General features: G+C 42.9%; 1 protein-coding gene and 2 long non-coding RNA genes across 14 annotated transcripts in view; 2 read left to right on the top strand and 1 right to left on the bottom strand.

Moving 5' to 3' along the window:
• The window catches only part of NELL1 (neural EGFL like 1), a 299225-nt gene extending 296388 nt beyond the window's left edge, over positions 1–2837 (top strand). For all 5 annotated transcript variants that reach the window (XM_069804084.1, XM_069804082.1, XM_069804087.1 and 2 more), the window contains one exon: positions 849–2837. In XM_069804084.1, coding sequence (XP_069660185.1) covers positions 849–899 — 51 coding nt within the window. In that variant the 3' untranslated portion in view covers positions 900–2837. The remainder of the gene's footprint in view (positions 1–848) is intronic.
• A 12316-nt stretch (positions 2838–15153) lies between these two features.
• LOC138689328 (uncharacterized) lies at positions 15154–24287 on the top strand. Of its 8 annotated transcripts, none has more exons than XR_011328199.1 (5): positions 15154–15250; positions 17396–17484; positions 17965–18058; positions 23052–23167; positions 23802–24287. It is a non-coding gene; the product is annotated as an uncharacterized lncRNA (long non-coding RNA). The 8 variants fall into 8 exon arrangements; XR_011328198.1 differs by lacking the exon at positions 15154–15250 and adding an exon at positions 16274–16369; XR_011328200.1 differs by lacking the exon at positions 15154–15250 and adding an exon at positions 16708–16998.
• Positions 16365–19347, bottom strand: LOC138689329 (uncharacterized). The gene is made up of 3 exons (XR_011328206.1): positions 19241–19347; positions 17649–17767; positions 16365–16681 (listed from the first exon to the last, which is right to left on the bottom strand). It is a non-coding gene; the product is annotated as an uncharacterized lncRNA (long non-coding RNA).
• Positions 24288–24584: the final 297 nt, after the last annotated feature.

Raw genomic sequence — 24584 nt, 5'->3', positions numbered from 1 at the left:
AAGTGGGAAGGGAATGTTACAGTTTCTGTTCGCTGATCTCATCAAGATGTATTTAATCCAATGGCTCTGATGCAGAAATGCAGTCTGTCTCCCTTGCTCCGTGCAGTGATGACCCCACTGCGCTAATATCAGAATTATGAAAATGTTGTTTTGGGTTATATAAAGTGTTCTGTTCACTGTGGGAAACCGAGCTGTTGCTCCAGGGCTTTAAATTATTGAAGGTAGCTTTTCTGCCATTCTTCAGAGTTTTTCTTATTGGTTTGTGTTGGATTTAAAAAAAAAAAAAAGGGAAAAAAAATGCTCATTTGGGGTTTTGGTGGTTGCTGTAGGGTTTTTTTATGTAAGATAGTTTTGTAAATGACTGCATGTTGCAGAAAGATATTTAACAATGGATTAAACTCCAAAGCTGTATGGTTTCCCGCCCCCGTACGTATCTGCCGTGAGTCAAGAATCTGAACTGTCTGCTTATTTCAGGCAAACAGAAAGCTTCCCCGCATGGATCGTGTGAAAACTCTCTCCATTAACTGTCTTGCGTGGGAGAAAAATCCAATCATCTCTGTTGCAATTGTTGTGCTGTATTTTATTATGGGGACCACTGAGTCTTTCACATCCAGGTTTCTAGTTCACGTGTAGCTCAGGCCAGTTCAGTGCTATTTGGCAAAGTCAGCCTCCTCAAAAAAGCCACCACGGTTGGGACCGGTGAGGACACCTTGGGATGATGGCTTACGCAGATTTTTGTATGCGGTAGCTGTGTCAGAGATGCATCTATCTCTGCGTGCCACCAACCCCTTTGCTCTTTGTGACTTGTTCCGCGGAGCTGATTGACACCTGCTTGTTTGTCTGTGCAGAATGGGAACGTCTGCTGCTCGGTGGATTTAGAGTGTCTCAACAATAACTGACATAGTCAGACTGGACTGTGCCGAGGGAGGAAAACTGATGAAGTTAACACCTGAAATGAAGTCGTATGCATTGGCGTTTTATACAACAGACAATTACCAAAGTCTCCGCATGAGGAAGATGTTTGGGAGTTGCCTTTGGGACCTATCACTATGCTCATCCTTGCTAGCCTTGTCTGGGTGACTTACAGTACAGCGCATATAAGTCAATGGTTGTTAAAAGTTTTCAGTGTTGTAAATTACACACTTTTCCTGTCAAGACATTTGCAAATACGTTTAAATTATTTCATGGGTAAACTAATGCTGTATTTTTGTTTTAATTTGTGTATTGACGACATGATAGAATTCAGCTCTTCTTACTTTGAATCTAGATTTTACAGATAAGACAGCCTGTTGTGATTTTGTCCCATGATATCACATACTTAGTTCCAAGGTCCCTGTCAGATGTATTTATGAAAATATGTATGTATGTACAGTCAAATTGCATAGTACTTATATTTCACAGCTGTCCAACGTTTTAAAGCGTTCAAAGGTATATTTGATTGGACAGAATGGAAGTAATCAAAATAAGTCTGTCTTAAAAATTTATAAAATTAAATGCCATGAACTTAATGAAATGGCAAAAAAAAAAGCACTTTCTTCTCCAAACGTGCGGAGCAGCAGCAAGACTCCTATAGCGAGAAATGGAACTAAAACCACATTCCACTGCCAATTCAACACACATTCAGGAAAGAATCACCAGTCATTATCGGTATTCTGTTTTGCAAGAGAAACTGCAGGTGCTGGAAAAGGGTATAATCCCTCTGGATTGTGCAGTGATAAAACAGTCAGAGACCCTTAAGATGATTTAATTTAAATTGACTAAGTTAGAATTTGCTTTCAGTTGTAACACCATTGGGGAGTTTAGAATTTTTCCTTTTTTTGTATTTACAGTAATAATGATGTCTGCCATTCTCAGTTACTGCTACCATAATGACAAAGTGCAGAAGCACCTGTACCAGCGACATGCGGGACAGGAGACCTTAACACTTGGTAACTTTTATTACCCAATTAACAGCTCAGAAAGAGATTGTCTTTTTCCACATTTTATGACGTTCAGTAATAGTTAGTTTTAAATTTACCATGCAGACAGTGTTGTTTAGTAGCTACGTTTAGACAGAAATACAAATTAAAACTCTTAGCCCTATATCAAGGTTAGAGTTTCGATTCTCTTCAGCTAATATCTATTTTTTTTCCATGAGGCTAGGAAGTTTGTGGCATTAGAACAAGAATACATTTCTACGATGATGGCATCTACAGCTTAAATGTCACCTTTTTAATGTGCTGTTGTGTTTTGTTCTGCTCATTTGTGTAGTGTTTTTTGCTTTTTGTTTATTTAATTAAACACACTGAGTATATGGAAAAGAGTGCAGAAATAAGTATAGTGGCTACAGTTTGGAAAGTCTACATTTGTGAGTTTTTCGTAGTTTCATGCAGAAAATGTGAAACTGATTAATAAGAATGAAGTGTGACTATACAGTGAAAAAAATTAGTCGTCTTTTAAATGAAGTACTGTTATGTTTCTTAAAAGGGGACAGTGGCAAAACAATCTAAAAATTACTTGCAATCATTCAGACAACTTTATTCCCATTTTTTAAACAGGATTTGTTTTCTCTAACAGGTTTGTGTGGTAAAGTTAAATTTATTTTCTTAAAATGCCCCATCATTTTCGGCTACTAATGTATTGACTATATTTGCATTGCCCTGATGATTGTATAATAAGGAAAACAGTTGTGTTTTATATGATACTCAAAGGATGTTTGTAAATCATAACGTCAGCTCATTTTGTATATCACATTGTAAAACCCAATGGTAATTCAGTTGGATGAGATATCCAGTGGGCTGAGATATAAAGAGGAATGATTTCAAACTTGTGGGCATCTAAATAAACTCCTATGTACAGATTGCTTTCCCTTACTTTTATTAGCAGAGTTTTAAAACACTAACCGCTGTCCTTTCCAGACCTGAACTCGTGATGTTGCTAAAAGGAGAAAGAGTGTTTGCCTGGAAGATGTAGCGTCAGAGTTGTAAGGAATACTTCGTTTATACTTACTCAGACAAAATCGTGTATTCCAGGCTGCCATACACACCAATTTCTGACGCTCTGTGAATGGGAGTAAAGACAGTACAGGGTCTGAAAATCGCCCTTTTCCCATTTACCTTGTAGTTGTGAAGCCCTTCCCCAGGATGCTTTCTGGAAGCTCCAGACCTTGTTGGGATCATATTCAACAAGAACACAGAAGTTCACATTTTTCCACCGCACAGACCAATTTTCTTTGAGAACTCAAATGCAGATTAATTCAGTAAAACCCTTTCAGAACATTTTATACAGCATTATGTGTCATTATCTCCAGAGTAATACATCTTGAATTGTTTACACAAAGTCAAAATATTTTGACACAGACCTGTTTGTTTATGTTGCATTTTAAGCAGTTACCCTGACTGTGATGAACTTTTCCTTATGAAGCAATTTGATCACTAGTCACATCACATTTACCTTCAGAGTACTCAGAAGCCCCAGCTCAGAGAGCACATTGAGGAGGAAAATTTAATTCACTATATTCCTCTGTGACCAAGGTAAGAACTTTCAAAAACTCTTTGTTGATGAAATTCCCGATAAACCTATGGGGCGCTACGTTGAAAATGCTGGGGGGGGGGGGGAAATCAAGTTTATTATAATAATTTCTGAAAAATCTCCTCTTTGTTTGTGAGATGGACCTTCTCTCTGCTCAGAAGAAAAGAACAATAGTATTACCATGAGGAGGACTACCAGCATAACTTCTGTGAAAGGAAACTTGCTGCTAGTTAAGGGACTTGATCAAAACTCTCACTGTAGGCAGTTGGAATTTTGTAGCTGTTTCTACTTAATTATCCTGTAAAGGAAGAAAATAAAATGAGTGAGAAACAGAAAACGAAAATTCCACCTCTGGTAAAATGTCTTTGCCTCCTCCTTTTGGCAAAAAGCTCGGCCTAGGTACTAAACCGGAACATTGTATTGTGTCTCGTGAGGGAAGCGGCCTCTCGGTTCTGCTCTCTGTGTATTTGCAAACTCACCTACTGAGATAAAGCAAGCACAAGTGTTGCTTTGTAGTGGCTCCTAGAGTCACGGACCACGCTGAGCCACGCTAGTCACTAGCAAAGGCCGAAGAAAATCCAAACTGTTCCCCGCAAATGCGGAATAATATCTAGCTAATTCACAGGAACGCGTGGAAGATTTATTAGTGTCTCTCTGTTGCCTCCGAGACCTAAATAACAACTGTCTTCCAGTAATATATCTTCTCCCAAGAGCTGTCAGTGAGTTTTCAGGTATAACTGTGTACAACATTTAATTAATAACATCTTTTCAATCAGATTGCAATGACAAACAAAATATCATCTGGGTTTGGTTTTTTTTTCTTCTGTGGCAGACAATAATGTTTTACAAAACAAAAGGTAAAGTGTCAGGCGTGATTACACAAATGGTGGAGTAGATTGTAATAGAATTAAATCATAACTCCTACGAGCAATATGGAAATGTCTCACATCTAATGGTACTTACATAATCATCATTAATGAGGGGAATTTAAAAGGGCCCCATGATACAGTTTGATGTAAAATTTTAAGTGAGTGTTATGATAAGACATAATTGTTTGAGGAACATATTCTGCCATCAGAAATATGTACCTGCCGACAAGCTGCTGTTCCTCTTAAGGTAGATCTTTGGCGCTCATCGAAATTTAAACTGGTGTAAGGAAGTCTCACGGTGGTATACATTTAAAAAAAAAAAAAATTAAAAAAAAAGAAATTCCAGCCTGGGGTGTCTGAATGCTTCATATTCAGTTGTTCTCTCTTCCTGGTAGAAATCAGCAATAATTCTGTTTCAGCTGGTCATTGACCTCAGAGAGGTGTTAGTGAAGTGCTGGTATTGCTTGTAATCTGCAAATATTACTTGCAGGTGCTAGCAGGATTATTTCTTGCTACTAGCTGCCGGTGAACAGTCCTACATACGCAGGTTTAGGTATACCTGAGAAGGGTGTATATCAATAAGCTGATAAAATGGGTCAAACTCAGTTATTTTTAATGAAACCATCACCAGGAGATTCACAACACATGGGCACATGATGTCAAAAATCATGGCCAGTCAAAAAAAAAAAAAGGCCCCCCAAACGATATACGTGTCATTTAAATTCTTTACTGCTACTTCATCTGCACAGTGTGAGGGATGCAGTGAATTCCGATGAGTGGGTTTCTGGCTGGGATCCAAATCTTTGCTTCAGCGGTGCCTTGCACTTGAATTATTTTTCTTCCTACATTTGTACATGAGATTGTTTTATTTAAGTGGTTTGATTGGAATTGAGCGGTGTTTGGAAGCAAGCCTTAGCGTGTTCTCTTCGAGATCGAAGTAGCTACAACAGGATCTGGAGCAATTCAGGCTTCTTTCTTGTATGTGCCTCTACCCTGACAGGGAGAAACCGCCTTGGGAAAAGGCTCGGAATTACCTGGCCAGCTCCCTTGTGTTTGGGTGGGACTGTGCTTACAGCCCGTGGTTTTACAGGGTTGTGATGGTATTTACCCTGAGTACAGCAATAGATACACAAACCCTCTGGTAGTGGCTTTTGGTTGCCATTCTCTGTTCTGTGGTTTCTTTCAAACGACTAGTCACGTCATCCATACACCATAACATATTTATCTGTCCCAAAGCTCCTTATTATTAAATGCCTATGTGGTTATACGTGTACACACGTAGATCCACCAGGCACTTCAGTGAGAGGCTTAGAGGTTCTGCAGCAGATCACACCGTCACTGAAACACAAAGCAGAGACCAGGAGCTTATCATGAAATTAAACCAGAGTTGAGAAATCCTGTTTTCTAATAACACAGTTGATTGCTTGCCCCTTTGATTAACTCTAAATCTACTTCTTCTGTCACAAGAATTGCAAATGTATTTTATTTAATCCAGTCCTTCTTTATACTAGTTTTGACGGATTCCCTTTTGCACACTTCAGTATTAAATATGCAGGTTTGTTTTCCTCCCTGAATATTAGGCAAAATTCTCATCCGGGTGCTAGAATGGGTGGGCTTTGCTGCTGTTGTGCCTCTGGACTCAAAGTAGGCATTTCTTTACTCAATGTCTATGAAGTTAGAATCAGAGAATCACTGAAGTATGTTCAGGTAAGCACTAACTTAAAGGGTAAACTCTTACCTGTTAAGATAAGGGTTAAGGAAAACAGAATATGAATTTTAAAAGTACATTTGCAGCTGTAGAGGTGATTTTTCAGCCTGACCACAGATTTGGCCATTTACTCACATTTGTATTAAATCATTAGCTGATTAGTTCACTCTTTAGCCACACACCTTTAGTCTACGATTTGCAGGGTAGAAGACACCTTTGAGAAGTAGCTAACTGCTGCATGAAGTCACCTCAATGAGCAGGTTTTCACGCATAAAGAATTTGTTAGAAACTACTGCAGAAACACCACCAGCACTTTCTCAAAAGCAAATATCTCTTGCGTGGTCCTGGGCACCGCACTTTTGCCGTATTTTTCTTTTTTTCTACTGGCACAGCATAGCAAGTCTTTGGAGAGCGTTCGGGCTGCTGAGACAAAATGCTGTTGAACTGCCGCTTTGGCTCTTCTCTTCTGCGTGAGCTGCCGCTGCCCGCGAGCGCGGTGGTGGGAGGAGGTAGGTGCTGCGGGCGCGCGACGTGCTGAGGGTGCTCGGTGACCTGGAGGAGGTCCTCGTAAAGCTGTTAGCGGTGGTACGGCAGCAATCGCGTGTTGGTTCTTCTTAACGGGTGAAGCAGAGCAATAAGCTTGATTCCTCCTCCTTTTCCCACCCGCCACCAAAATCGGGAAAAAGTCTTTGAAGGTGTCTTCTGCCGGTGCCTTGGAAATGTCAGAAATGCCAGGAGTGAGCTGCTTTGCTTAGTGCGCGGCACGGTTAGGGATGAGCTTCCCAGGACTCGATGGAGGACGATCTGGGACTGGGTGGAAAGGATGGCAGTAATTAAATGCATAACAAAGCAGTCCTTACCTCAGTGGGCTAATTAGTGACGTCAACAGGTATTACTAAAATGTCTTTTGAATGTGGAAGTATTTTAATTCTACTTAAAGCAAAAAGTGACTGTTCCCTGCTTTACAGTTTATTCTTCACTTTTCTTGATCCTTTTGCTGATCTCTCAGGCTTTCCCATCACTACAGTCTTACAACCCGAACAGAGACTGCCCAGATAACGTGAAAACTAAGCAAAAGAAATATTTGATTTCATGCCTATAGTAAAAGGAAATTTGGAACCATAAATGGTTTGTTTGTTGGAGTTTTTTTTATTCAAAGGTCACTTTTTTTTTATACTAGTCATAGCTAGAATTAATGTGTAGTCCGGACCTCAGTCTCAAAAAACCTGTTACTATTAAAGGAAGCCAGACCAAATCAGTTACCTAACTTGCAGGCGTAGCACCTTTTTTTTTTTTTTTTTTTTTAATGACCTCTCGCTTAAGTATTTACTCTCTCAGGGAACAAGGGAGCTATATCTCTCTCATTTGAAAGAATGACTCCAGCCAGTCCCTGAGCATGGTCTGTTCCATGTCCTTTCTGCCTGATGTTCTCAGAACTGCCTCAGCAGTATCTGAAAATGCATTTGGTAAACCAAGAACACGGCTGTATCTGAAGCCAGGTCATAGATAAACCGATAGAAGGAAGGATAGGTGCGCCTGTAATTGATAGCGTTCTCGCATCAATCCTTAACAAAACTTCAGGCATCACCAGAATGAATTTAGGGACATGCAGGATGGTGTAAATCACAAATGTTGGCTGCAATTCTGCGTGCCTGCAAAGTTCAGAGGAATTAAGCTGAAGGTTTTCATTGTCTAAGTATTGCTCAGCGCGAAAGTTCAAAGCCATTTCTCTTCCTGAATTAAAGCATTATTGTAAGCTCTGTGGGAGTATGGTGTGCACACGTATATCCTCTACAATTGGGGAAAAAAGAAATTATCCCTGATGACCTTTTCACCTCTGAGTAGCCATCTCATTCTGTGTCACTTGTCAATGTTTGCGATACTATTTACAGAGCGAGCTTGTCTAACGTGAGTAATACTATTTCGAGGGAAAATAGCTGTATGCCATCCATTTCAGGTGAGTTGATCCATTACAAGGGTAGCAATGAGGAATGTCAGTCCCACATGTTCAAAAATTATACCCCAGCTGTGCTACAATTAAGAGATAAGCTTCAGAAAACTACGTGTGTTGAAAAGGTACATTTTTTTCAGTGATCGGGGGGTTTCAGTGCTGAACTTGTATTATTACTGTCGGTAAGACTCCGGCCTGTCCTGGGCAACAGAGGCCACTAGAAAGGCAGATGCTCAAGCAGCTAAAATGTCTGTAGCGAGGGGACAGGCCGGGAGAACAAACTGATGTGTGGTGTGGGCTGCAGAAAGCCCTGGCTTCAGGGACGGGCTGAGAAGGGGGGCTGTGAGCCCAGCTGCCCTTGTGTATATGTTTAGCAATTTTAGTTCATAATGGGAATGCCATAGTATAGTAGCAGTGCCAGATTCATAGTACGAGCTTTAGTGCAGAAAAAACTAGTCATCTAGCACCATGCCAGTAAGTCGTGGTGTGGTCTAACTGTGCGCCATGGTGTATCATAAAAGTGCATGCGGAAACATTTTCAACTCAGAAGATACGTTCTATCCAAAAAGTATCTTTCAACGAGTGTAACCAAAGTGAAATAAATTGATCAGCAAAACAGTAAATTTAAAAATTTGTCATATGTGATTGGCCTGTGTGTTTATCAGATCTTAATTTTAAAAAGATAAATTATTTGTGATAGCTTGAAAATAGGAAGAATGTTAGGGGCTTGAATGAAGCTGCTCAGATAGTTCAGAGGTGGACGAAAGAATTGCAGAGTAGTGTAGTGAAAAAGACCCTGGTCAATGGGGTTTTCTCTCTATATGGGGTGATGTTCAGTAATCGAGGCAAAAGAAATCATTATGTCAAAGCTTGCAAATGGAAGGGAGAGAACCAAAAGGAAAATAAAGCATTATGTCAAAGTGAGCAGTAACTCCAGAATGAGATTCCTGCATTTTTTATGACACGAGAGTACTGCCTATAGCAAAAATAACTGGTTTATTAAGCTCAGGCTAGCACCAGATGCAAAGAAGAGGTAGCGGTTCACAAGCTGGAAAGCCATTATGAAATATGTAATGGGAATTCACTGAAATATTCTAGGTTACAAACATTCTTTTGGCTTTCTGCATGAGAGCAAAGTGGAGCTGAAATCAAGCAAATAGAAGTCATATTACTTGATGTTGGAAATATGATGTCATTGGGCAGTTTAAATTACAAGAGGTGTGTGGAAGAGAAACACATGGGTTGAAGAGCCAGGTAACATAAACACAGGCAATGATGCTTTTAGCAAAGACAAATGAATTCATGAAGCTGGTGACACTAAATGTGGAAGTGATTTATAGGAAAGACTCCCAAGCCAAGGAAACCAACAAAGTAGTCCAATGGAATCAATACGCTAAAAGATTATTAGATTATTTTTTTCCCTTTGTCTTCAGAATGCGGGCACTCGAGGTTTGAAACCGCTTCAGCCTCCTGTGCTGTGGTTTTATTTAGAAATAAATCCTGACACCGCCTGCTGGGTTGTGGGAAATGGCCGTTGACCCTGGCCGCTGGGAGAAGGTCCGAGAGCAGGAACGCGCGTCTTGGAGCTGCGGCTTCCCCGTGCCGGCGAAGACGAAGACGTGCTGGGGGTGGGCACGGGCCGGGGGTACCCTCTGCTCCTCCGTGGCTGCACGGTGGGAGCAGGAGGCTGGAGCCAAGGGGTTGCTGTGTTTTAATTTAGATGCGTGGGCAGAATTATTTGCAGAAGGTAAAGGGAGAAAACTCTGTTGGTTCGTAAGATTAATTAACGGAGTCTGAGGTTTAGTTGCCTGGGAGGAGTGCGGTGAGAGCGGGGCTGGTGCTGGGGCGGGAGGACGGGAAGGCAGAGCAGCCAGCCGGCAGCGTGGCATTTCCTAGCTGCCTGGCTGGAGTTGTAAAGGCAAGATTTATTGTTGAAGCAAAGGGCTGTGAGTAAAATAGAGCAGGACTGGGATCCTGAGTCTCTACATTGCTCATGTCTTTCTAATGAGCAGTCAACTGGCTGAGGAAAGCGATGACTCTATTGGCAGCTTAAAAGTGATTACTGGAGGCTTAAAGCTTTGTAAAGCTTCCACTTAAGTTCTGCTTGCAGTTGTGCCCTCCCCATCCCACTTCCCCACATTCATCCTTGGCGGAACGTTTCTTAAATCTTCTGGGGGATACCTGAGACTTTACAGTGACTGTGTAGTTCTTCCCAAGTCGTTCTCAGATATTTAATGAAACGATACCTTAAAATGAGCGCTGGGGTCCCTAGATGATTAGTGAAGAGTGGTAGATACCTTTGAGGGCCTCTGCAAGGAATCCTGGGTGCCTAAATTGAGGCACACAGGTGAGCAGAGCAGTCAGCTCTGGACAGAGCTGTGCCGAGAGGGAACTCTTTGGAGCAAGGTCGGTGCGCGGTGCTCTCAGCTGCACATCTTGGGCCCGCTCCGATCAGGTGATAAATGGTAATAATAAAATTGCCGTGTAGGAACTAATAACGTAATATATCATATAATCACGAACTTTGAGTTTGAAGGGTAAACAAAGTCTTTTCTGGTGAGGGCCAACTTTTGCAGGGAGATACGATTTCTCTCTTTCTGCAGAATTGCTGTATAACCTAACCATTTCACTTATTTAAATGGTAAGACAATTAGAAAGCTTTTCGTACGACTTTGTCTTAGACTTTATGAAAGAAGTTGTTTGTTGGTATGGCAGTGAAGGCTTTGCTGCAGCAGAGCATGCTTTGCAATGATAGGAGCAGATGGTTTACAAAGTTACTGAATAAGAACTGATTATTGATTTGCTATCCTCTAACAACATCAATGTCGAGTGATAATGTACTGTACTGCTTGTTACAGAGTAAATAGCTATTTTTATATTACTTGCTTTCTTGCAAATTGGCTACTAGCAGGGAAAGTAAAATATATGGCTGTCTAATATCTTGAAGCAGTAAACAAATTGCACAGGGGGAACATCAGTGAAGCACTGCAGAACACTTGCTGATATTTATAACTTCTGCCTCTGTCAAAAAACTCCAAATCAAAAGTTCGCAGTTCTCCTAATACCAGACATAGTCAGAGCCCTGTCGTTTTGCCATTTACTTTCAATACGTACGGTTAGTTGAGCAAAATACTTAATACGTTCTATTTTAGCAGAACTCGAGATCACAGAATTTTTAGCAGCCTCTGAGCGTATGGTGAAGTATTATGTTCAGTACTGTTTCCCTGCCTAATTTATTCTCTTGGCTTGAAGAAAAGAAAATTCTAGAAGGTTAAAAATGCAGCTAGAAACAGGAGTACTATTATAATTCAAGGTGACTGTGTAGCATGTTCAAATAAACATGCAGTAAATATTTTGCCTCTTGTATTCTGGTAGCTTTTAATAGCTGCTTAGTTCAGGCTGGGGGAAAGGAGACCATTATCTTTTGACAAGATTGTATTCGCTCAGGCTGTTGTTCTTCTAAGCAAATAGACTTCTTGCAAGTCAGTGACATGCACCCGCCGTGAGTTATGCACCCAAACCGCAGCGGACGTGGGAACGCAAATAGGTTTTTCACTATCAATTTAATTCTGGTTCTGATCGTTGCCTCTTTTGCAGGTTAGGCTCTCAAACTTGCTGGATGCCGATCCAACTTGTGAGTTGACTTGTTGCACGGTATTATCCCAATGCACGTTCCTGGGGGCTGCGGTGTGGTCCGGGGAGCAGCGTGGTCTGGTAGGTGGTGGTGGTTCGGTAGTCGGAGAACTGGGTCTGTCAGTACCTCTGCCCAGCTTTCGCCTCCGCTCCAACCTGCGAAGTCCCCGCAAGGGATGCCCAGATGTGGCTCCTAGGTCTGAGAGGTAAATGGCTTGTTCTGCCTGGTGCAGGCATCAAAAGGGTTAACGTGGCACTGAGGAAATAGTGGCGAGAAGAGGAAAAAAAAATTGTTTTTCGCAGAGGAAGAAAGGATCTGTCGTTTCATGATACTAATCTAGGATGAGGACCAGGGTCTTTTGATCTTGCTGTATGATTTCTTCTTTAGTTTTTAAATACGGTGTTTTTATTTACAGCTAGCTCAGGCAGGCAGAGTAACCTATCCTCTACTCAGGTGCCGAAGTGAACACATACAAGTTATTAGGACATAATATACTTACTGATTAGGTAATAACATGGCAAGGCAAATAAAAGACTTTATGACAAATTTAAATAGCAGTGGATTAAAGTTCAGGAGGACTGGGGATTAAGCAAAGGGACTTCATCTGGTCAGGGTAGATAGTGGCCATTAAACTGTCCTCTGGGAGATTTGCAGAGCCTTGAATAATAGGAGCGTGTTTGTGTGTGTATGAATTGCCATACCTTGTTTTTCTTAATCAAATGCAGTCTTGAGCAATTCCTAAATTGTGCCTTCCTCCTTCCCTGCCTCACTCCCCCCACCCCCCCCCCCCCGCCATTGGCTTCCTTTATTCTGTTTATGGGTTCGTAAGTGGGAAATAGAACTTAATTGACTGCTTATGCTATATTTAAAATGGTGACATACCTAAATCCAATTATGCAGGGGAAGATAACGAATGCCACCTCATCAGTAAGGTGCACTGCCATCAGCAATGTCCATCCTATTTTTCTTTCTTTGCATTTCTGACAGCGACTGCAGTTTGGGGGGGCAGGATGGAAACTATTCCGTAATAAATACTGGAAAAATGCTTTGTGCATAAACCCATCTCTCCCTATTGTTGTAAATCTGGAGCGCTCAAGTTTGTAGGAGATCTGGTTGTGCTAATTAGAATGCTGCAGCAAAACCTTCCCTGCTACTGGTACCACACTGATAAATCCCAGTGCAATTTTTAAAAAAGTGTCGATTCACTTCTTAAGTGCATCTTTTTTAAGCCATGCAATTTTTTGAAAGTGCACTGGGATTTCTTTTGAAGCACATCTTGACTTTTAATAAATAGATCAAAAGTGCTTTAAAATATATCATGGCTAATTTTGCTCTCCCACAAATCCATCGCTTTTTATTACCTTTTAACTAACTCACCTTTTTCCAGAACAGAAGGGAAACCGTTCAAATCTCTCGATGGTATGTTTTTCTTTCAATTTTCTAGGCTGTCAATGTTTAGGGGAAAAATTTACCCAGGAAAAAATCTCCCAGTATATCAGCCTTAAAGGAAAGAAGGACAGAAATGTGTTTTCTCATGACACCTGGGCTAACTAGGCTATAATATACCTAAAGGTACCAGGTAAAATAGCAATACTGGAGCAGCTTACAGTGCACCGTGGCAATTTAGGAAACCAACTTCATATGGCTGGGTGATTCCTGTGATGAAGAGGTCCAGGACTAAAAAACAGCCCTGACAAACATCGGGAGCTAACCTGGGGTTTGTTTGCATATCAGCCTCTTGCATTTCTGCTCTTGCCTGTGGGCTCCTCGGTGCTGTTTACGGGGGAAGAGAAATACCTGCAATTCCAACTCAGATGCTTGGACCTTAAATGGCATTCGGTTAATGCTTGGCAAGTACGATACGATTTGTGAAAATCATCCTGTTGCTTAATCCTCTTCAGTGCCAAGGGTTATTAGGTAGGGAATGCAAACAAGATGAGAAATTGGAATACTTATGTTATGGACTGAATGGGAGAATCTTCAAGTGGCTTAAAAATTATTGCAGTTTTTTTTCTTTTAACCTGTGGTAAATTTTGGATTATCAAAACAAGTATCATAAAAAAATGATGACCTCTAGCTGAGTAATCCTTTCACTTAAACCTTGAGAAAAATCACTGGCAAATGACAGCACAAGCTGACTGCTGCCCATTGCCACAGCACCGAGCTGGATGCACAGAATTGTGCTGGGGTTTAAGAAATAATCTGAGTAAGTTTCTTTCCCTGTGTGCGCACCTAAGACGTATCTCTGAGGCACGCACGTTTTGCCCTCTGAAAGCTTTGTAATCTGTTACGTAGTTCAAAAGCGGAGAAGAAAAAACTTTATTTCATGGAAAGGAATGAGGCAATGAATTAAGAGCTGTCATTTTGGGCTTGCCGTCTCAGCTCTTACTGCCCAGGCTGAACAGCTTCAGGGTTTCCGAGCTGTTGCGAGCAGCATTTGCAGCTGGATATGAACTATGATAGACAGCCAATAGGTATTTCAGGAATGAGCTGCTTCTGCAGGGCGCTTTTCCAGAGGCAGTCTCTGGGAGCCCAGTTCCGACGTATGGGAGCACGCGTGTGAGAGGGGAAGGAAAAATATCAGGGAGATTGCTTCGAGGAAGCTGGATGCACGTGTTAATTTGTGCTAACGGGTTTGGGAGGAGCAATGCCTGCAGCTATGGAGCTTGTGATCCACGGCGAGAAAGCCGCTTTATCAGGCGTTGAGCCACGCCGTGTCTGGCAGTATTCCAGCGTCATGTCGCTGATGAGATAGTGGTTTCCACGTACGAAGCAGACAGCAACTTTAATGGAAGATATTTTATGACAGGGAGCTTTAAAAGTTATTCCATTATCCTGTAGTTACACAATTATGATATTCTGTAACATGCAGCATGCCACAGTTGTGACGACAGTAACACGCTCCTTCTTCAACTTACAGATAAGATGTGGCAGGAACTGAGATTTCTAGGTCTCAGACACGCTTCTGAAATATCCACGGATTACCAGAGTTGCTTGATATAGGAGGAAGTCAGAGCAAAGTGCAGGATACCTGGACTAATTGCCTGGAAATGGCAGCCCGGGGCTGGCTAAAGCCCGATCTGATTAGCATTCGGTGTCAACGCTGGCAAACGAGGACGAACAGAAACGACCGGAGCGACAGCAAGATGAAAGGGTAGCGCTTCCTACCTGTCCTTCAAACTCTCCTCCCTAATGAACCCCTTCTGCAGCCCGCTCGCGAGACAGCTCGGCGACGGGACGTAGGGCTCGGGTCTTTGGGTGATGTTGGCGGGTGGATGCCCACCCGCGTATCCGGCGGGCTCCGACGCCTGTCCCCTCCTTCGGGGCAGGGAAGGAGAGTTCGAGGGACGGCGGGACACCTCCCAGCCTGGCATCGCGCCCGGGAGCAACTGGCCAGCAAGGTCCCGGCACGCTTGGCTAAAGACGGCGTCAGAAATTGGAGAAGCCAAGCGCGAAATGCGTGGCCAGCCAAAACGGGGGTAGAGCTGTTGAAGCAGCGGGGCTTCCCCGGTTGCTGCCGGTCTCCCCAGTCTGTCTGGAGGAGGGTTTGTCAAGTGCTTTCTGTCCTAAATGTGAAGGTAAAAAACGCAGCGTCTTTTCTGAGCTATAAGATCTTTTTACACAATTAGGTTTTAAATCTAATAACTGCAGGTTTGGCTTGCTGGTAGCAGAGGCCCGTGCTTTGTGCAGAATGATTATTTATTTATTTAAAAAACAAAATCAAGGCTGTCTGTGATTTGGATCTAATTTCACATTTATTTTTCATAGTTTGTTTGCTTTAGTAGCTCTGCAGTAAGACAGTGATTAGTTAAATCAGTTATACATAAATTCAAAGACTTGTTCTTCATTTTAGATGTTCAGACTTAATTGGATTTAAATCAGATTAAAAAGTGACTTCTGAGGGAAAAATACCCCCAAGCATGAAAAGATGGTTACTTTTTTTAACTTATCACGTAAATGGCAGGAGAGATTTCGATCTTTATAACATTTATTCCCTGTTACAGCTTACAATTCTATTTAACTTTTAAAGAAAATACTTATATATTAAAATGTTAGCAGGGCAGAGTGGGAGGAAGCCACTGACTTATCTTCCTCAAAATAACCTGTTTTCTAGTCCAGAGTATTTTCTTCAGATTGTAACAAACTTTTAAACTTAAACATTATGAAAGGAGGCCATTCTATGAGTTTATTAAATATATTAATTGCTGTGAAAATCATATAACACGAGCTGTATTAAAACCATGGAAGAGACCGATTCTCTCCAAGGAGATGCCCTGGTAGATGCAGATAGTTTCTCCCTTGGGGTTTAAGGGACCGTAAGAGATTTATTTACAGGCTTGGGCCACGTATGTAAATATGAATTACTGGATAAAGAAAAGCAGCGTTGGAAGAGTTTGGACAAAGATGGAGTAGTTTTCAGTGCTACGGTAGTAGTTTGGGATCGCCAGAAACAACGTCCATGAACCCAGCAGAGGAAGATCTTTGCAGAGGAGCAGAGCACGACTCAGTCCTGACTGTCAAGCACAGTTTATGCTGTGGGGCAATAGCATTTTGCTGCCTGGCCTTTTGCCTAGTTTGCTAAATTCGAGCATTTTGAGATAGGCATTTGGACAAACAGGCCAGCTGCAGGATCAGCTGTCTGTGGCTTTCCAGGCTCCTCGTGATGCAGAAGATTGAGGACTTTATGCAAAATCCAGGTACTTAACCATATGGGAGGCAGGATGAATATATAGATTTTAGAGGACAGAGCAGAGATTTGTATTCAGATAATTCCCCATCTGGAAAGATACGAGGCTGGGGAATTCAAGCCACCTCCCCCAAAAGGTGTGTTCTCTAGGGGGCTTGATGGAGAAGTGCTACTACAAAGATAAGAAAAGGCAGAAGGAATAGCAACTGCTGGCGCCAAATGCCTATGCTCATCTTTCCCATCAATTATTTAGACAAGAAAGATTTACATGAAAATTAATCATTAAATTTTGAATTGCTTCTTTTCATCAATAATGAAATATCTGCACCAAATACAAACAGATAAAGAGAACAGGATAGGAAATCATCTTTAATACACAAAAGGAGAAGTAATATTTTAATGAAAATATAAAGCTCATTACTGCTTTACGATGGAGGGTTACTGTCAGTGACCTAGAATAGAAAGCTTTATACGCCGAACGTGAAACCTCCTGTTTAATCTACTCTATTTGACGTTGGCATATTAAGAATTGTGGGCTGGATTCTGCTATATTCCATAAACCGGTAATTTTTGGTGCCAAAATAATTTTCATACGGTCAGGGAGTTGTCTTTCAAGTTCGTGCATCTAGAAGTATCGTGGTAGGCAATAAATTTCAATGTTTTAACTTTCTGAATTGTTTAAACTGATTTTGTCAAGTATATGTCTTGAGAAAAGATACTGAGTCTGAGAACTAGGCCTACAAAAACCAATTTAATTGGTAATTTTCAACTTATTGTCAATTGCTGTGATTGTACCTTTAACCTAAAAATGCTGGAGGAAGGGCATGGTATGCTTCTTGATGTCCCAGCTGAAACACAATACCCTAAAACTTTAGCTTCTTTTGCCCCTACCCCCCAAGCAAATTTCGAATGCTCCTGTCCAGAAAAAAAATGTGGGAAGCATGGAAAATAAACAACCTGTATGCATAAAAATCTGCAAGTAAATGAAACGATCTCATAATTTATTTAAGTAACATGATGTTGGTGTTATATTTAGGATTTCTGAACGCTTGGTGTTGAGAAAACTGCAAACTAAGTCAGATACAGCATTGACCTAGAAAGCAGGGAGACCCTGCACTATATTCGGTAAGTACAAATGCTTTTCTAAATTCAATTACTTTTAACTTGCTGGTGGATCTTTTCAAAGCCTCGTGTGTGATAGAATCACCTCCAAAGGCATACTGCGTCCTACATCTGTGAATATAAAGCGCTAAAGAAACGGTAAGCATCGCTGTGACAAAATAACTTACATAATATGTAGAGTTACGCACTACTCCCTGCCCTGCTCCGACTCCATCGTTTAATGTTGTTTTCGTTTTGATATAGGTTTGTCTTGTCATTTCCCTTCTGTGTTTCACCAGATAGGTGCCTGCAGTGAATTAGAGGGAAGACAAGCATAAAGGCAATTCCGCTTGCTGTAATTCCCCAGGATTTTAAAAGGGAAAGATGTTTATTTAATTTGCTTTGCAACCTATGAGCTCGTGGGGTTCATTAATTTTTCGAGAAGTAAATAAGTTCCAGTGTTTTGTTCTTGAATTTATCACTTTTTGTCTATTTCCATTTTAGCTGGTAATTCAACCTCTGCCTCTTGCTTGAGTGAACTCTGTAAGAGACCGCATCTGGGCTTTTTCAGCTCGGGGCACAGTTGTGCAGAAAACAGGTATTTATTTTTTTTGCCTAGTTGCTCCTGTAATTGGCACCACATGGCTTCAGGAGCACAGGTAGCACGCGGATGTGGGTTATGTTGGGGGCACCTTGCTGAGCATTGCACTGACACGGGCCCATATCCATCTTTTACTGATAACTGGGGTGGGCTTCTTGGGCATGAATGTCGCTGGCCTTGCAATACTTGTATCTCCCACTGAGTGGTATGAGGAATGCTCGTGGGCTTGCCAGCCAGACAGGCGTTGTAGCCGTGGAGAGAAGACTGTAGCCTGCTTGTCTGCTGTCTTCTCCCAGAAGGGAAAGGCAGCTAGGTGAGGAAGTCTCATTAATGAGAATAGAAGTTCTCTTGAGGCCGCTTTAGTAGCAGCTTTTGGTGGATTGGGGTGTGGAAATGTTAGATTTAGCAGATAATCAGCCTGCATTTTTATCTCTACTTAAAATAGCAGAATCGAAGATTATCTCATCTCCATGAACTGCTGTTTTTCACTTAGTAAATTATTTTACCACCCAAAGCGGGTGCCACACAAAGAGTTGTGGTTGGGAGGCATGTAGTTATTTATCTCGGTCAAAATGTCTCCGTTAAAAAGCTATCAGTAGGACATAATAATAATAAATACATATGGCATTTGGCTAGACAAATACAAGATTATACTAAATAGAACACATTTCTGTAAAGAATAATTGTAACTAATTAGAAATCTCCAGTTATGCTTAGAGTTGTAAGAACGTGAAATCAAATTTAATTATGCAAGGTCCCAGTTGTGCCAAAGGTGTTATAAAGAATATCTTTATGGAGACATTCAGTATAAGAAACTGGCTGGTGCTATTATTAGCATGCTCATTTGCACATTTTCCTTGTATTAGTTTAAAATTTAACGATGGTGTTTGTAGGGCTAATTACCAAGAATCTGCACAGCACTTATTGGGATAGTCACCCAACAGGCATCCTTTTTTTGCAACACTAAGTTATCGATAACTCCAAAGTAGTTTTGACTAAATTCTTTATATTAAGTATACGTACAAACAGGTCGTTAAGAGTGGAAATACCTGCGATCATGCTCACGGTTCCCTTGGAAGCATAAACAATGAGCGTTGTTCCTTCGTTCCTGCACACTAGCCTGAATCCTGGCCAGCATCAGGATTTACTACGGGGAGTTGAGCACTATGCTGAACCTACCTTGAAGATAATCACAAGGCAACCATCTCTCTCGCTACCGCTCCTCTCCTCTGCTTCGCCGGATCTGTCGTGGTTTAATCCCAGCCAGCACGTAAGCACCACGCAGCCGCTCACTCACTCCCCCCCACCCAGTGAGATGGGGGAGAGAATTGGGAAAAGAAGCAAAACCCTTGGGTTGAGATAAGAATTGTTTAATAGAACAGAAAAGAAGAAACTAATAATGATAATAACACTGATAAAATGACAACAGCAATAACGAAAGGATTGGAATGTACAAATGATGCGCAGGGCAATTGCTCACCACCCGCCGACCGACACCCAGCCAGTCCCCGAGCGGCGATTCCCCACCCCCACTTCCCAGTTCCTAAACTAGATGGGACATCCCATGGTATGGAATACCCCGTTGGCCACTTTGGGTCCTGTGCCAACTTCTTGTGCCCCTCCAGCTTTCTCGCCGGCTGGGCATGAGAAGCTGGAAAATCCTTGACTTTAGACTAAACATTACTTAGCAACAGCTGAAAACATCAGTGTGTTATCAACATTCTTCTCATACCGAACTCAAAACATAGCACCGTACCAGCTCCTAGCAAGACAGTTAACTCCATCCCAGCTGAAACCAGGACAGGATCACATTAAAGCGTCAGGCCCGGGAGCTGACGGCGAGGCTGATCCTTGATTAACGGCAGGGCGGCTGCCTGCTGCAGCAGGAGGGGACCGGCCGGGGAGGGATTTATCCCACTCGTCTGACACGTGGCGCTTCGCTCTTCTGCGGTGTCGTGGACACAGAGCCAGGGCTGAAAGCCTCGGTTTTCAGTACCTCCGATCTGCCTCAAACGGACCTGAAAAGAGAAAGGAGCTGTGCTGTGGATCTCAGCCTTGACTGGCACGTTCCTGGGCTTTGCACTCGAGTATCTGGGAAAGGGGGAGGCAGCTGGAGAAAGGCAGCAAAGCATCGCGCGAGTGTTTCTCCCAGCTGATCTGCAGGCAGTGTTGGAAAAGAAGGGGTCATTTCTGCTACTGAGAGTGACTGACAGGAGCCTGGGGTGGGATTCTGGTCTCACTACCTTAGAAACCTGCAGTGTGCATACATCTGCAGCTGAACTGGGCACCCTAGGCTTCCCTTCTTAGTTAATGGAGGCGATTAGGTATTTTTAGGCATGACTCGCCTGTCCTATTTTAGCTCTCTATTTTAGTACAGGATGAATTGTACGATGTCCATTAACTTTAAAGAGAGTCTAATCCGAGCAGCTCAGATGCAGACCTCTTAACTGATTTATTCGGATCAGTTCTACCCCCGTCTGCCAAGGTCTTTAAAGCACCAGGTATCTTCCAAGGCTAAAGCCGAGGCAAACAGTGAGAGAGAGGCAGTGCAGAAAGCTGTCTTTTGCTTTGCTTTTCCCAGATAGCAGCATCTCTTCAGGTGTGACTTTGGCAGCCAAACGCTCGAGTTGGCTGTGGTTGTTTTGTACTGTCAAAAGTATTGTTGGTCCTAGTCTAGGAGCAATGCAGTCTCCCTCTGTACAACCTCTATCCAGTTGGAAAAAGAAAAGGATTTCTAGTTGCCTTCCCTCTCAAACCTCTGCTTTTCTGTTGACAAATCGCTCCCTCTCTCTTGCCCTATCCCTGCCGTCCTTTTTCCTTATGGCTCTCTGTCTCGACCCCTCCTGATGCAGCCAAACCTGCCAATTCTCTGTAGCTCCTCTGAGGCTCCCCATCTTCCTTACCTTTTGCTGAAACTAAGCAAAGAGGCTCCCTGGCGTAGAGGCAGGAATATCAGCTACACCTCAATAGCGCAGCCACGCTGGGACCCGCAACAACGTGCCCCCGCACGTGTCCGCGAACGCAGAGTTTGCTGTAGGCTGGAAGAGGCAGCAGGAGGGAAGGCCGGGTCGTACCGAGCGTTTCTAAGCCGATGAAAACAGCAGGCATTGCCCGGTGGTGGTCCATGTGCAGGGACCAGGCGCAGGCAGCAAAGCGTAACCATAGGAATGAAGTACAAAGATGAAGAAGACTGGTATGTCTTGCACACTGTCATCTTCTCGTAGCATGCGCTCTCTGCCCACTGATGCAAATAAGGGCATCCTCCGCCATTTTTCCGAAGCTGACATGAGACCGTGATGTTTTCCACGTGGGCGGAATTCATACACAGCACATCTCTGAGCCTCTGGCTACATGGGGAACCACACAAGCTCCTTGATGATACCACAGGCCATGAACCACGGGTGGCTGCTGGCTGCCCATGCCCTGCCTCGCAGTCACTGGAACGATCAGCTGGCCGAACGGGGCGGAATCTCCCGGTGGTGGTCTCCGTTATGACGGTCTCAGGGTGAGCTGGCACTAGAGGTGGGTTATATGCAGACTGAGGCCTGAGGCATTCTTGATAAATTCAGCTGTCCGATAGAACTAGGACTGAACTTCTCATTTCCAAGCCTTGCTTGGAGCCTCAGTGTTGGTGCCTCTCTTCCTTCCCTTGCTCTGTAATCTGAAGGATTGAGCTTCAGTTTATTTCATCTCTTCTCACACCATATATAGTTGTCAGTGGCCTAAGACTCTGCTTGATTTTAATTTTTTTTTTTTTTTTTTTTTTTAACAATCTCATTCCTGGCCTTTGTCCCCCTACCAGCTGTCTAATGATGGTATAATCATGAGCTATGAGCGCCGTCGTCCCTAAACGCAGTCTTATTGAATCAAATACCTGCTCTAAACTGCAATATCTGTGTACTCACACAGAGAGGATGGGTTTCTACTTGCTCTCTTCCCAGCTAACACAGTGAATCCTGGCCGGACTGAGCACACCGAATCCCTCTCTGTTCTGCTCACCATTTGCATTCTGTTTTCAGGCTGTCATTCGAAGACAGCTGAAGAACTTGGCTGGTACAGGCTCTTTCAAGGTTGGGATCAGCGTTTTGATGAATTGTAGAGTCTTTGGGTAGAGGGTGAACATTGATCTGCACTTCTCTGCAGGAGAAGTGCAGATGTCCAAGGACATGTAGGATGCAGAGGATCCACCTTGTGCGACTGACACGTTATAAACCTGAGTTCAGAGTGCGTGTCCAGCTGTTGTGTCAGAGCACAGCAGCGCTGGATGCAGCTCCCAGCAGGCTCCGTCTCCCTTCCACCGGGATCTTTCTCCCACAGGAGACCTCCTGCCACCACCTGAGCTTCTGCAAGCTTCTTGTTCCAGTGCAAGACGATCCTGTAGGATGTCTGATAATACGGAGTGCTGATAGGTGTCCGCGTCCCAGGACCCTGATTCCCGGTAATCTTCATCAGGATAAGGAGAGAAGAGCACACACACGGCAGGTCCTAGCTGTATCGGTTACTGCACATCTGATACGTGTCCAGATACTAGGAGAACTTCTGTAAGATAGCATAAAATACATAAAGTACAAGTTGTTTGGCACACTTAGGGAGCTCTGCCCTACAAATCGTTCCCCTTCTGCTTCTCTTGTTGCTAATGAAACAGCTGCTCTTTGGTTTCAGGCTTTAACCTATTTTTAGATTCCTTTTATGCTGTTGGCCCTTTGAAATGCATGAATCGCTGTGAAAGAAAGCCAGTGTCATTGCTGTGAGGCAAGAGGAAGGCCTGTAGGTGAAGTCACGTCTGGTAATGAGAGACTGTCTCACCTATTCATCTCCTCCCTTCCTTTATTTCTATAAAGCAACTCTGTTCCCTTGGGCACGTGGTTGCATACCTTTTCTGCTTTTATTTAAGCATTACAGTGATATCAGGCACAGCCCTTCATTAGCACAGCTGCAGAGCCGGCGTGCTCTGCCGCGGTCTCAATACGTGGTCCTGTTCTCACTGCAGGAAAAGTGCCGGCCCGAAGTGCAAAGGGAGCTGGAGGAGCTTGGATTTTGAGGAGAGAAGCTGGAGAACAGCGCAGAAAGGAGGAAGCTGTGAATAAAATAGGGGGCCAGCGGAAGGTAGGATTTGTTTGTTGGATGAGCGGTAAAGACCCCATTTCTGTGAGCTGCGGGGTTCTAATTGGGATGTCAGACTTTGCCTTTGTGCAGTAGGGTTTCACATGAAGGGATGTGGGTGGGCAAGTAAAGTATCATCCTCTAAATAGTCAAGATATCCCAATGGCTCTGGATGCCAGTAGATACCAAATCCAGAATCACTGGATCAGTGTATTCTCTGATCTGCCCAATACGACCGTAGGTGCTAGGATTGCTGTGGTTTTAAATGCGATATAAATCATTGCATTACTTCATTAGTTATTTGCCACCTACAATTTATTAGTTCAGCACTAAACTAACTTAAGCAGCGGTTCCTCGTGGGATTTACAGTTTGAAGGCTGAAGGCCCAGCTGCATCTCAGCTGACACTAATGAACATGCTGTGGCTAATTGAAGTGGGAAGAATCGTACCCGGCATCTTGGTTGCGCTACTGAGCTGACTCAGTATTGACAACTTACTTGTTTCTTCAAAAACCCAAGCCAGGCTCAGCACATTTTGGTTGATTAAAAAAAAAAAAAATTATTTCTACTCCCTGACTTCGGAGTTTTAGGCTTCTGAAAAATGTTTCCGAACTGATCGAACGATTTTATCCTTCCAGACAGACCTTTATTCTCATTGCTGCAGCCTTTACTGCCTTGAGGACTTCTGTTCGCTCTGCATCCCTGCACTGACACACAGTTTCACTGGAATCGAGTCATCTCCGACGTATCTGCTAAATCCTGGCTAGAGACAAGGAGTTCTCGACACAGCAGGGTTCGGTTTTCTTTTTATGGTTGAAAAATGTGGTTTGAATTCTGTGCTACAGCAAAAATCTAGCAGCAAAATGTGTGCCTCTGAGCTGTAAAGGTGGCTGCTCTTGCAGATTCATACGAGCTCGGTTACGTACGGGGAACTTTGTACTCAGAGGAAATTATCACTCGTCTGTAACGCTCTTGGTTTTCTGTTGGCTTTGTATAGGTTCCTACGCTGACAAAAGTGCATTTCAAGTTGAATTTTTCAGGCCCTGTGTATGTAGTATTACATAGATTGCAAATATCTGCCATGATTTCCCCTGTTCAGAATAAAACTGTCTATGACACCTGTAGGAGTATTTGCATTCTTATTTGCACAGTAGATGATGAAGTCTAGAAAGCCGTAGTTTGGTAAAGAGAGCATGGTTAAGGAGTTAGACGGTTGGGAAAAATCATCCTTGCTAAGATGATTAGTACCAATTCCTATCTGCTTTTCCTGCCCTTGCTCTCAATATTTTAAGAAAATGTCAGGCATTTGCTTTCACCTCACGATGCGGTTGAAAACACACGCGCAGCATTAAAACGGTGTTGGATGAATGGAAGGGAAGGCCTACTAGAAGTGATTGATGGGAGCAGCTGGAGAGATAGTG

The sequence above is a fragment of the Haliaeetus albicilla genome, chromosome 16, assembly GCF_947461875.1.
Source record: "Haliaeetus albicilla chromosome 16, bHalAlb1.1, whole genome shotgun sequence".
In the NCBI taxonomy this organism is placed as follows: Eukaryota; Metazoa; Chordata; class Aves; order Accipitriformes; family Accipitridae; genus Haliaeetus; species Haliaeetus albicilla.
This window is presented reverse-complemented; position numbering and strand designations above follow the sequence as displayed.